Here is a 12,182-nt window from a genome sequence, read left to right as displayed (position 1 = left end):
TTTTTTTTTTTTTTTTGAGATAGAATCTTACTCTATTGCCCAGTCTGGAGTGCAGTGGTGTGCTCTCGGCTCACTGCAACCTCTGCCACCCGGGTTCAAGCAATTCTCCTGCCTCAGCCTCCTGAGTAGCTGGGATTACAGGTGCCTGCCACCATGCCCGGCTAATTTTTGTAATTTTTAGTAGAGAAGGGGTTTCATCATCTTGGCTAGGCTGGTCTTGAACTTCTGAACTCATGATCCACCCCCCTCAGCCTCCCAAAGTGCTGAGATTACAGACAGGATCCACCATGCCCGGCCTCTCCCATTCCTCTTTAATTTGCATTTGGACACAGCCACTCCCTTCCTCCTTCCTGACACCACTAGCACAGGAACAGTGCTGAATGTAAAGGTTTCCTGAACTCCTGTTACCTTCAAAACCATGATTTCAAGCCCTTGTGCTCTCTGACCAGAGCCTTCCACCTTCTGGCTGCCGATGTCACACAGCCTCTTTCTGCTGTCATCAGCAGCCTTCCAGCCATGGATCCTTCTTCTTTCCAGTCCACGCTTAGGGTGTAACTTTTGAGACCTAGCAACCAGAGTGTGAGTGAAAACCACATTCCCTGGAAGCAGGAAAGCAGAGGGAAACGGGAAAAAATAAACCTGAATCAAAAAGGGCTTTCCAGTTCGGGGTGAGAGGAAGACGTGTGGAGCAACAAAGGGTGGGTTTCCAGGGAATAATGAACACAGTGATTTAGGGGCTCTGGGAAGCTGAGAGAAAAAGAGACTAAGACTGTAAGGGTCATCCATGCAAATATTGAGTCACCTGTGATGAGAGCAGAGACTGAGAATAAAGAAAAGCTGTGAGACAAGGGCTGGAGCTACTGAAAACATGAAGAAGAGCCTGTCAGTTTGCTGTGGTCAGCACTGGAGGGGGCGGCACGACCAGGAGATGTGTATTTCCCCAGAGCACAAGTGACTGAGCGAAAAGCCCCTCTCCATGGCCTCATGACCATCTGGAGCAAGAGGGCCACCGTCTAACACACCTGGAGGAAGCAGGACAAGAGAATGGGAAGAATCCTCTAAAAGCCTGAACTTAATTTCCTACGTTGCTTTGCCATTTTACTGCATGATCCGGACAAATTATTTAACCCTCAAGCTTTTTCCCTTGGTAAAATTTGGCTGAAATTGGAATGAGACTGCCTACCTCTTAGGACTGTTGAAAGGGCCAGATGACAAGACGTGTGGTTAGAGAGAGGAGGCGTCTGCAGCGAAAAAGTTATCAGTTAAATTGAAGTGGAAGGCAAGTTCACTTGATTCAATAAAAGTCTAATTGGTGATTACATACACCAAGGCCTTTGAAGTACTAAGTTTTTTGAATGGCGTGCAGTGTTCTGGTTAAGTCTCTAATACTATTTTGCCGTAAGTCTGAGTGGGAGGCCCCTACCTCTGGAATCACCTTGACAGCCCAATCCAGTGACACCCAGACCCAGAGACCATGGTGCCAGGCATGTTGGGAGGGCATTCTGTCAGATGTGGTTGGAATGCTGGTGCTATTTATAGTGTGTCCTGTTTATTATGAGGTACATTCTTATCAAGCCCAAAGCAATGGGTGCTGTTTGTTTTTTTATGAGAGAACAGAACAAATAAATATTCCTGAGAGTTTAAGTCTTAGGGAGAAAGCAAGAAAATGACTGAACTTATATGGGTAACCCATGAAGAGATAGATCTTTTTCATAAGCTTCAAAAGAAGCCAGAGCCGTTCTCCTCAGGGGGAAGGGTAACTGGAGCAAGCGACCTGCACACACAGCTCTGTTAACCTGGGAGAAAATGAGCCTCTTCAGGTCTCCTCGAGAGGGTCAGAGGACAAAAGTGAAGTCATTCAGTAGCAATAAATACGGGATTCACGTGCCGCACAAGAAGTCTTTAGTCACTATATACCCCACAGTCCAGTTGCCTTCAGATTAAATTGACCTGAGATAATATACGGTCTAGACAGAGAGGGGTGAGACCTTTTATTTCTGACACTTTACAGTCACATCTGTGGTACATATTTACTTAACTTGGTTTTTTTAATAACTGGTAAAATAAGGGCAGTGTTCATGCAGGCTGTCCATCCCTCCCAGCTCCGTTCCGTGTAAGGAGTTACAGCTGTGTGTCCTGCACAGCTGCTCCCAGGCCCCGCCCAGCATTTTGAGTAATGGCTGAATACCACAGACACCCACACCTCAGACATGCATTAGTATGCTGCACATGACAACAGTGTATACAACGAAGCTGGAAAATGGCCTTCTTCAAGCTACCAGGTTTCTGACTTTACATGGATTGCTCAGCCAGCTCATAATGGCCAAGTGTGAGAACCTTTCCATGTGGCTACATGGAAGCTTCACAGGTCTTCCTGACATCTTGGTGAGACCCATGGGGGTGCTTCCTTCCCATCCTCAGCAGAGCTTGGACTGCTCAGCTGTCTGGATTCCTGAGGATTCTCCACATAGAAAGGGGAGCTGACTCCCCTTGGCAGCTGCCATCTTTTTCTCTCTCGCTCCTCTCCTAGATGTTTCCTGCTGTGTTATTTGACCACAAGAGGGAGCTTCCACCAGCAGTCCATAGGCTCCTGTCCTTGTCACTTCCTTCAGGGCCTTGTATGCACCAAGGATTTGCTGTTCGATGTTCACCCTCCTCTTCCAAACTCTCAACAAATGTTAGTTATTATTTTTAGATATCTTCACATTCAAAGAACATACACTGTGTCATACAAATGCATTTCATATACATTATGTTAGGTAAGCTGAGCACACGTTTATTCTTATTTTTAGATAAAGAGATTGAACTTCAGAAGGGTAAATCTGATTCCCCAAATTTATAGCATTTTCCAAATGTCATTGGTTTTATGCAAAACAGTAAACCCATTTTATGTGGTATTCCCATATGCCTTGTGGAAACATCTGAGATAATGCATACACAGATTCCACAGTCTTCTGGGGTATCTAAAAATTATTAAGCATTTATTCTGCTTTCCCTTTTCCACATATGCCTGTGTTGTGGAAAGTGGTTAGTTGTTTGGAATACCTGAAAGAGAACTCGTCTCAATTGTATATATTGCCTCAATCATTTACTTAGTCATATTTCTGTATTTTAATTGAGATGTAGTTCAAACTACTGTAAATAGATGGGGGTTGATTCTTTAATAACCTCCGAGAGGAAATTTCCACCCCTTCTGGAGAACTACCCTGGTGGTAAATAGTCCACCTGTCTCAAGCTCCTCCTCTTCCTTGTCTGCTGGGCTTCACTCGCAGTGTTTCTGCCTCCACTCCCTTTGGTGACATTGTGGGGCACCTCTTCCTAATAGCTTTTGCTTATCTTGCCTAGTTCAGAGGAGAATATTTCTCCTAGTTTATCTTTTCTTCTGGATATGGTTTGTGAATTTGAAATCACCTCTTTTCATTCATGCATCTCTGTACAAGAACACTATTAAAAGCTACTAAGCTGATTCCATCAGAATCTGAAGCTTACCTTAGGCAAGTGTTTTCCATTAAAAGTCCTATTTCTGATCTGACCAACCAAGGAGGCAGCTGTGTCCAAGTTCTGTTTTTTCACCACTTTATGACATGTCCTTACTTGTTCAGTAGCACCCACCCTTGTCTGAGCAGCATGTGCCTTGTGATCACACCACTCACCTGTTCTCCATCACCATAGACAGAGCCCAGGACCACTGAGAGTGGCACAGGTGGCCTGTACAGAATACAGCTATGCATTTGCTTTCTCACGTGAGCAGTGAGAATCATGCCAGGCCTGTTGAGTGCTCCTGATCCCAGCTGCTTGGGAGTAGCAGCTGCAATTGGTATTGGCAACACTGGTTTCTTTTATTTTAGGCTACTGAAAACCAGATCAGCCTCTCAGAAATTTAGCCTTAGTTCCCCAAGCTAGCCAGACTTCATCCTAAGTTGCTTTCTTCTAAAGTCTCTCTGTTCTCTCTTAATTGCTGCCACCAAACTCTCTCAAAGGACAGTTTTTAAAATTATAATTGCACCTGTTTAGTTGGCAGTTGAGACCATTCTTTCTTTCCCAGTCTCCTTTCTCTATGAAGATGGCCCAGCTGGGGGAACTGCTGTCTCCTCACCCTCATCCTTGCTAGAGAAGGAGATGTAATAGGATTTGTAAATCTCTGGGCCAGCTCCATGCTGCTTTCCTGAGTACTCGAAATAGCTTGACATCTTTCTCATTTAACTCCAAGGCTTCTTTTTCCCTTTTAGATAGTTTTTTTTTTTTTCTGCTTTCTAATGTAAATCCCATGTGTTTAACAAGATCTTGATTGTCTGGTCAAAATCTAATAAAAGTAAAACTGAGGAAGAACTGAGTGGAAGAGATAGCAACTATATCTGACAGGCAGCCCTCTGCTTATACAGTTCGAGCAACAGACACAGGGAGGGAGCCTTGTCCTCTTCACAACTTCTTCCCCTTCCCCCTCAACTGCAACCCACAGATTCATCTCGATAGGTGATTTCCCCTCAGTCTCAGTTCTGTGGCAGTAAGAGCCTTTTTCTTCTACAAACATTCCACTTTTATAATCAGCTAAGCCTTCTATGCCAGAAGTCCTTTCCCCTCCCTGGTCTTTATCCTCCGTGAATATTTTTGAGCCTTTCACTGGTAGAGCATGTAAACACCATCATTTTAAGAGTCATGGCCACCAAGAATAGCAAGGACTACACTGCCCTGTGGCTCCAAGAGTCCTGCAAATGATCCTGCATTGTGGGTTTGAAGTTAAAACGGATTCTAGATTGCAAATTGTGCATGAGAGCAAAGGTAGATGAAGAGTAGAATCAATCTCATTTGGAAAGCTGAAAGTATTGACCCTTACTAAAGGCTTCATGAAAATAGACCGTGGCATGGCTTTCGTCCTTGGTGCTTGCCTTGTTTCATGATGATATTGGTTTGCTAGGGCTGCCGTAACAAAGTGCCACAAAATGGGTGGCCACCTAAACACCAGAAATTTATTCTCTCACAGTTCTGGAGGCTAGAGGTCCAAGATCAAGGTGTCAACAGGGTTGTGTTCTGCTCAAGACTATGAGAGGGAATCTGCTCCAAGCCTCTCACCTGGCTCTTGGTAGTTTGCTGACACTCTTTGGCTCCCTTGGTTTGTAGAAGCATCACCCTGATGTCTGCCTTTATCTTCATATGGCATTATCCACGTGTGTTTGTCTGTCTAGAAAAGTGCCCTTCTTTCTTATAAAGATACCCATCATACTGGATTAGGGGCCCACAACCTCATCCTAACTTAGATAATTACATCTGCAGCAACCTCATTTCCAAATGGTCACATTCTGAGGAACTGGGAGTTAGGACTTCAATGTATGAATTTTGTGGGGGACACAAAATTGTGACCACTGTCATTACCATCAGTTAACATTTATTTAGTGTCTGCCGTTCCTGGTTATTAAACTATCACCTGTCCTAAAAATGGTGGCTTGTTATCTGTAGAAGCTTATTTTCTAAGACATTCAAGACCACAGACAGGTATAAATGTAGTAAATTAGAATAATAAACATAAGATGGGGAAATGACTTCAAGTGCTTTTCATAAACTAGTGTTTTCAAGCCACGGACTGCAGAGATGACTCACAGCTTCTTGGCGAGTGAAGGAATGTTTTCTCCCCAAATAGATGGGCTTCAGGACTTCTGCCTCCAGCTTTAACCAGAGTGGCTCAGGTTTTATGTGTGTGTATATATCTGTGTATATATATATATATACATCTTATATATCAATACATCTATATGTCTTATATATATACATCTTGTATATCTATACAATATATTTTTATATATATATATATATATGTGTGTGTGTGTGTTCATATATATATAAATTGAAGTTTATATTAGACTTTTCCAGAGAGAAGCAGAAGCAATAAGAGGTATAGAGAGAAAGAGATTTATTGTAAGGAATTGGCTCATGCAGTATGGGGACTGACAGTTCCAAAACCTTCACGGGAGGCCAGCAAGCTGGAGACCCAGGACAGCCAGTGCTGCAGTTCTTGTCTGAAATCTGGCAGGCTGGAGATTCAGAAGAGCCAAGTTTCCAGTTTGAATCTGAACACAGTCTGTTCTAGAACCAGGAAGAACCAATGTTGCAGATGAAGTCTAAAGGTTGTAGAATTTCTCTTTTGCTCAGGGGAGTCCAATCTTTTGTTCTAGTCAGGCTCAGGCTTGCAACTGGTCAAATAAGGCCACCCACATGAGGGAGGGAAGACTGCTTTCCTCAGAGTCCACTGATTTAAATGTTAATCTCACCCAAAAACATCTAGAACAATGTCAGCCGAGTATCTGGACACTGGGGCCCAGCCAAGTTGACACATAAAATTTACCACCACAGAGCTCTCCATAAACTTTTGTTGGAAAAAAAGATGGATCTGCTGCTGAATGAAATATAAAGAAAGTTTGAAAACTCCTGTTTTAGGTAATTCTAGATTGGAAGCCCAGGCTAAAGCCTTCTCATTCTTCTGAATCAGCGACTACTTAAGAACTGTAGTTTGAATGGTATAAGACATTCCTGAAAAATTAGCTTAGATCTTCCTTCTCAGTATCTGCGTAGAACTTTACATGCTTTTGAAACAGGAAATGTATTCCCTGGCTCAGTGTAAATCTGTGAATGAAAGAGCTGTTTACCTGATTAATATTGTCAAACTGAACCAATTGGTGTACTTTATGCTTTAGAAAATAAGACAAGAGTTTTCTTATCTTATCAATAAGAGGTATAGAGAGAAGAGAACTTATCAAGCTTTTGAAGTGTTATCTATTTGACAGTGATAACTGGGGTGATTTGTGCCAGGCTTGTTTTATGGAAAGTATTTGGGATTAAAGATTAGAAGTCCTAGATTGAATTCCTGGCTCTTCCTTTTGTTAACTTTGAGCAAATTCCTTAACTACTCTGGGCCACAATGTTATTTTTATTTGTTGGGGATAATATCTGACCTGGGTATGGGGGACCCCATTGACTCAGCCACTCTCTTCTCTAACACTGAACACCTCCAGGCTACTGCGTCCTGGGAACTGTATCTCTTAAGTATCTGCTGCCTCCATCTGCCCTTTCCCTACCATACTTCTCTGCTTTGGGTCAGGCCCTCACCACTTGTTGCAGTCATTGCAGTGACCTCTTAGGTGGTCTGTGCCTTGTTTCTTCTCCAGGGCATTCTCCCTATTCCTGCCTGACTCTCTTTTCTCAAGAGCGAATCTAATCATGTTTTTTTCCCTATAACTTTCAGGATAAAATTCGTCTTCTTCTAATAATAGCTAACATTTACTGAGTGCTTACTCTGTGCTCCTTGCAATACTAAACATTGCACATGGATCATTCAGTGACCCTCACAACAGGTTTATGGAATGCAGTTACAGTTAGTATCCCCATTTTACCAATCTGAGGTTTAGAGATTAAGTGACTAGCCTGAAGTCACGTAGCTAATAAGTGACGGAGGCAAGACACTAATCCAGGCATTCTGGTTCCAGAGCACACACTCTGAACCCCTTCCCTGCTGTGTTGTCTCCCTGGGTGGCCCAAAGACCCATCATTGAGCTGGCTTTGCTTCCTTTCTAGCATTGACTCACACCTGGCTCTTGCAGGCTCCTCACCCAATAGACACAGCCACACTGAACTCCATATCCTAAGTGCTATACACAGGGCATATGATGACTGAATCGTAGACAGGTCTCTCTTAAAAGCCTTTGCTTATTAAATAAATCAGTGAATATGTAAAGCAATAGGTTAGCAATAATTCACCCTACCAATGTCAAGATTTAATACTATTGTGTTGCTCTAGATTAAACCACAGATACACTAGAATTCAGTTAACTTACTCAAAATTTCTCCACCTTGGCACTATTGACATTTTGGGCCAGAAAATTCTTTGTCATAAGGAACTGTCCTGTGCATGGTAGGGTGTTTAGCAGCATCCCTAGCTTCTACGCATTAGAAGGATGCCTGCACCGCCCCAAGGTGTGCAGCCAGAAATGTCTCCAGACATTGCTGGATATCCCAAGGAGCAAAACCGCTTTAGGACCACTGGCCTGACTTGGATTGCTCATTTGTACTCAGCTTCTGAATGAATCTTTTAGCTTCTCCAGTACTCAGGTTCCTCATCCTTAAAAATAGGATTTGATACTAATTTATTCTGTAGCCAGTGATGAATTAAAAAGTGTTCATCTACAGCACAGCTAAGTGCAATGTGATATATTGGATTGCATTCTGAAACAGAAAAAGGGTATCAGTAGAAAACTGGTGAAATCTGAGTAAAGCAGTTAATAGATTCATACCAATATTAACTTCTTAGTTTTGATCAATGTACCAAGGTTCTATAAGATGTTAACATTTGGGGAGGCCAGATGAAGGCTATATGGGAAAACTCTGTATTATCTTCGCAATGCTTCGGCAATTCTAAAATTAGAAGAGTTTTTTGTTTATTTGTTTTCTGAGACAGAGTTTCACTCTGTTGTCCAGGCTGGAGTACAGTACCACAATCTCAGCCTCACCCCAACCTCCACCTCCAGGGCTCAAGCAATTCTCCTGCATCAGCTTCCCAAGTACCTGGGACTACAGGCATGTGCCACCACGCCAGGCTAATTTTTCTATTTTTAGTAGAGACAGGTTTCACCATGTTAGCCAGGCTGGTCTCTTACTCCTGAACTCAGGCAATCCACCCACCTCAGCCTCCCAAAGTGCTGGGATTTCAGGTGTGAGCCCCCGCACGTGGCCAAATTATAAGTTTTTTAAAAGTATTTATGTAAGTCATTTACTAAGCCAAAAATAAGGGAGACCCATTTTCAGACTCAAATAGAAGAGATATGTATTACTAGCTGTTCATTTTTAGCTCCTGAAGACCAGTTAATAAAGTAAATGATTGTATTGTCTTTTATTCATTTCACAGGCTCTCTATTCATATGGATGATGAATTGCGACACATTGCACAAAATTCTCTTCAGGGTTTACTTGTTGACTTCTCAGACTGGAGAGAAGATGTACTATTTGGCTTTACCAACTTCCTGCTCCGGGAAGTAAATGATATGCATCACACGCTCCTTGATTCGTCCCTGAAGTTGCTGCTGCAGCTGCTTACCCAGTGGAAACTGGTCATACAGACACAAGGAAAAGTCTATGAACAAGCCAACAAAATCAGAAATTCAGAGGTGATTTCCACACCTTATCCATGAATTTACTTTTCTTTTTTCTTTGTTTTGTTTTGTTTTTTCTTATTGAGACTGTCTCACTCTGTCACCCAGGCTGGAGTGCAATGGTGTGATCTCAGCTCACTGCAACCTCTGTTTTCAGGGTTCAAGTGATTCTCATGTCTCAGCCTCCCAGGTACCTGGGATTACAGGTGCACGGAATCACACCTGGCTAATTTCCATATTTTTAGCAGAGACGGGGTTTCACCATGTTGGTCAGGCTGATTTTGAACTCCCAGCCTTAAGTGATCCTCCCACCGTGGCTTCCCAGAGTAGTGGGATTACAGGCATGAGCCACCATGCCTGGCCAAATTTATATTCTTTTAGGCACTGTAAATGAGTGGCAGTCCAGAACCTTTAGAGTTCTTACTTCCAGCCACATAGGAACTTCCTCCCTGGTAGTGGGCCTTAGTTTTGCCACTGGCATAAATTGTGACCAAGAAACTCAGAACATGATATTTCACATCAGTTTAGACTTGTTAACATTCACAAGGCCATTTAGGGAGTAGAAATTTGTTTTTTCAGGGAAGTATGATTGCAAATCTATTTATAAGAGCATATAACTACAGGCCAGGGACTTAGAGCTAAATATGGATGTGGATATGGATGTGGATATGGAGATACATGTAGGTGTTGATGGAGATGCAGGTGTGGATGTGAATATGAAGGTGTGGATGTGGATGTATGTGTGGATGTGGATGTCGGTATGGCTGTGGATATAGATGTGGGTGTAGATATGGATGTTGATGATGTAGATGTACATGTGGATGTGGATGTGATAAGGATGTGGATATATATATGGATGTGGATATGGATGTGGATGTAGGTGTGGGTGTCCATGTAGATGTGGATGTGCATGTGGATATGATATAGATATGGATATAGATAAGGATATGGATGTGGATGTAAGTGTGGCTGTAGATGTGGATATGGATATTCACGTGGACATAGATGTGAATGCGGGAGTGAGTGTGGATGTGATATGGATGTGCATAGGGATGTGGATATGGATGTGGATATAGGTGTGGGTGTAGATGTAGGTGTGGGTGTGGATGTAGATATGGATGTGGATGTATATGTGGATGTAATAGGGATGTGGATGTAGAGAAGGATATGGATATAGGTGTGGATATAGATAAGTATGTGGATGTAGGTAAGGATGTGGATATGGATGTGGATGTAGGTGTAGGTGTGGGTGTGGGTGTGGGTGTAGATATGGGTATGGATGTACATGTGGATATGATATGGATGTGGATGTAGAGAAGGATATGGATGTAGGTGTGGATATAGATAAGGATGTGGATGTAGGTAAGGATGTGGATATGGATGTGGATGTAGGTGTGTGTGTGGATGTAGATATGGATATGGGTGTGGATATACATGTGGATGTACATATGGATATGGGTGTGGATGTACATGTGGATGTGATATGGATGTGGATGTAGATAAGGATGTGGATGTAGATATGGATATGGGTATGGATGTACATGTGGATGTGATGTAGATGCGGGTATAAATGAGGATGTGGATATGGATATGGATGTGGATGTACGTGTGGGTATGGATGTAGATATGGGTGTGGATGTACATGTGGATGTGATATGGATGTGGATGTAGGTAAGGATGTGGATATGGATGTGGATGTAGGTGTGGGTGTGGATGTAGATATGGATATGGGTGTGGATGTACACGTGGATATGATGTAGATGTGGGTATAGATGAGGATGTGGATGTGGATATGGATGTGGTTGTAGGTATGGGTGTGGATGTAGATATGGATGTGGATGTAGATACAGATGTGGATGTAGATGTGCATGTGGATGTGACATGGATGTGGGTATAGATAAGGATGTGGATATGGGTATGGATGTGGATGTAGGTGTGGGTGTGGATGTAGATATGGATGTGGATGTGGATAAACATGTTGATGTGATATGGATGTGAATAGGGATTGGATGTAGATATGGATATTGATATGAATGTGGATATACGTGTGGGGGGTGTGGATGTAGATGTAGATATGGATGTACATGTACCTGTGGATGTGATATGGATGTGGAGAGGGATATGGATGTAGATAAGGATGTGGATGTGGATAGTGATGTGGATATAGATAAGGAAAAGATGTGGCTGTGTATGTGGACGTGGATGTAGGTATGGTTATGAATGTAGATAGGATGTGGATGTAGATATGGATGTGGATATGGATGTACATATGGATGTGATATGGATGTGGGATGTGATGTGGATGTAGGTGTGGGTGTGGTTGTAGATATGGATGCGGATATGGATGTACAGGTGGATGTGATATGGATGTGGGATGTAATACGGATGTGGGATGTGATGTGGATGTGGCTGTAGATGTGGGTATGGATGTAGATACGGATATGGATGTACATGTGGATGTGATATGGATATGGATAGGGTTGTGGATGTGGATGTGGATATGGATGTAGATGTAGGTGTGGATGTAGATATGGATGTGGTTGTACATGTGGATGTGATGTGGGTGTGGATAGGGCTGTGGATGTGGATATGGATATGGATGTAGATGTAGGTGTGGTATGGATGTAGATGTGGATATAAATGTTAGTGTTGATGTGATATGGATGTGGATAGGGTTGTGGATGTAGATGTGGATATGGATGTAGATGTAGGTATATAAAAGTCAGGTGACCTCCAGTTGTTTTTGGCCAGCATCATATGGGTTGCTTTGTTCAATATCCACAGAGAAGACAGTGCAGTCTTGTGGTTTCTTTATCCTTTCATGTCTCCTGCCTAAATGTTTAAGTTAATGATAACGTCTTGCAGAGTACATTGAGGAGGAGTGTTGTCAGAGGAGAACCAGGCAGTGGGAACTTGGCATTAGCAGTGAGCAGATGGAGAAAGGGGTCTGGCTGGAGAAGAGTATAACTGAGAGTCTAGGGACTGTGGAGGCTCAGGGAAGTATAGTAGCATCTGGGGAACAGCTGGGATTCCTGACAGGTTAACCCC

At 42.8% G+C, this 12,182-nt stretch overlaps 1 protein-coding gene across 9 annotated transcripts in view; it reads left to right on the top strand.

Annotated features, from left to right (window-relative positions):
• The window catches only part of FRY (FRY microtubule binding protein), a 450,912-nt gene that overhangs the window by 304,821 nt on the left and 133,909 nt on the right, over positions 1-12,182 (top strand). For all 9 annotated transcript variants that reach the window (XM_074387881.1, XM_074387877.1, XM_074387876.1 and 6 more), the window contains one exon: positions 8,891-9,149. In XM_074387881.1, coding sequence (XP_074243982.1) covers positions 8,891-9,149 — 259 coding nt within the window. The remainder of the gene's footprint in view (positions 1-8,890; positions 9,150-12,182) is intronic.

Source organism: Saimiri boliviensis, chromosome 16 (genome assembly GCF_048565385.1).
Source record: "Saimiri boliviensis isolate mSaiBol1 chromosome 16, mSaiBol1.pri, whole genome shotgun sequence".
Lineage (NCBI taxonomy): Eukaryota > Metazoa > Chordata > Mammalia > Primates > Cebidae > Saimiri > Saimiri boliviensis.
This window is presented reverse-complemented; position numbering and strand designations above follow the sequence as displayed.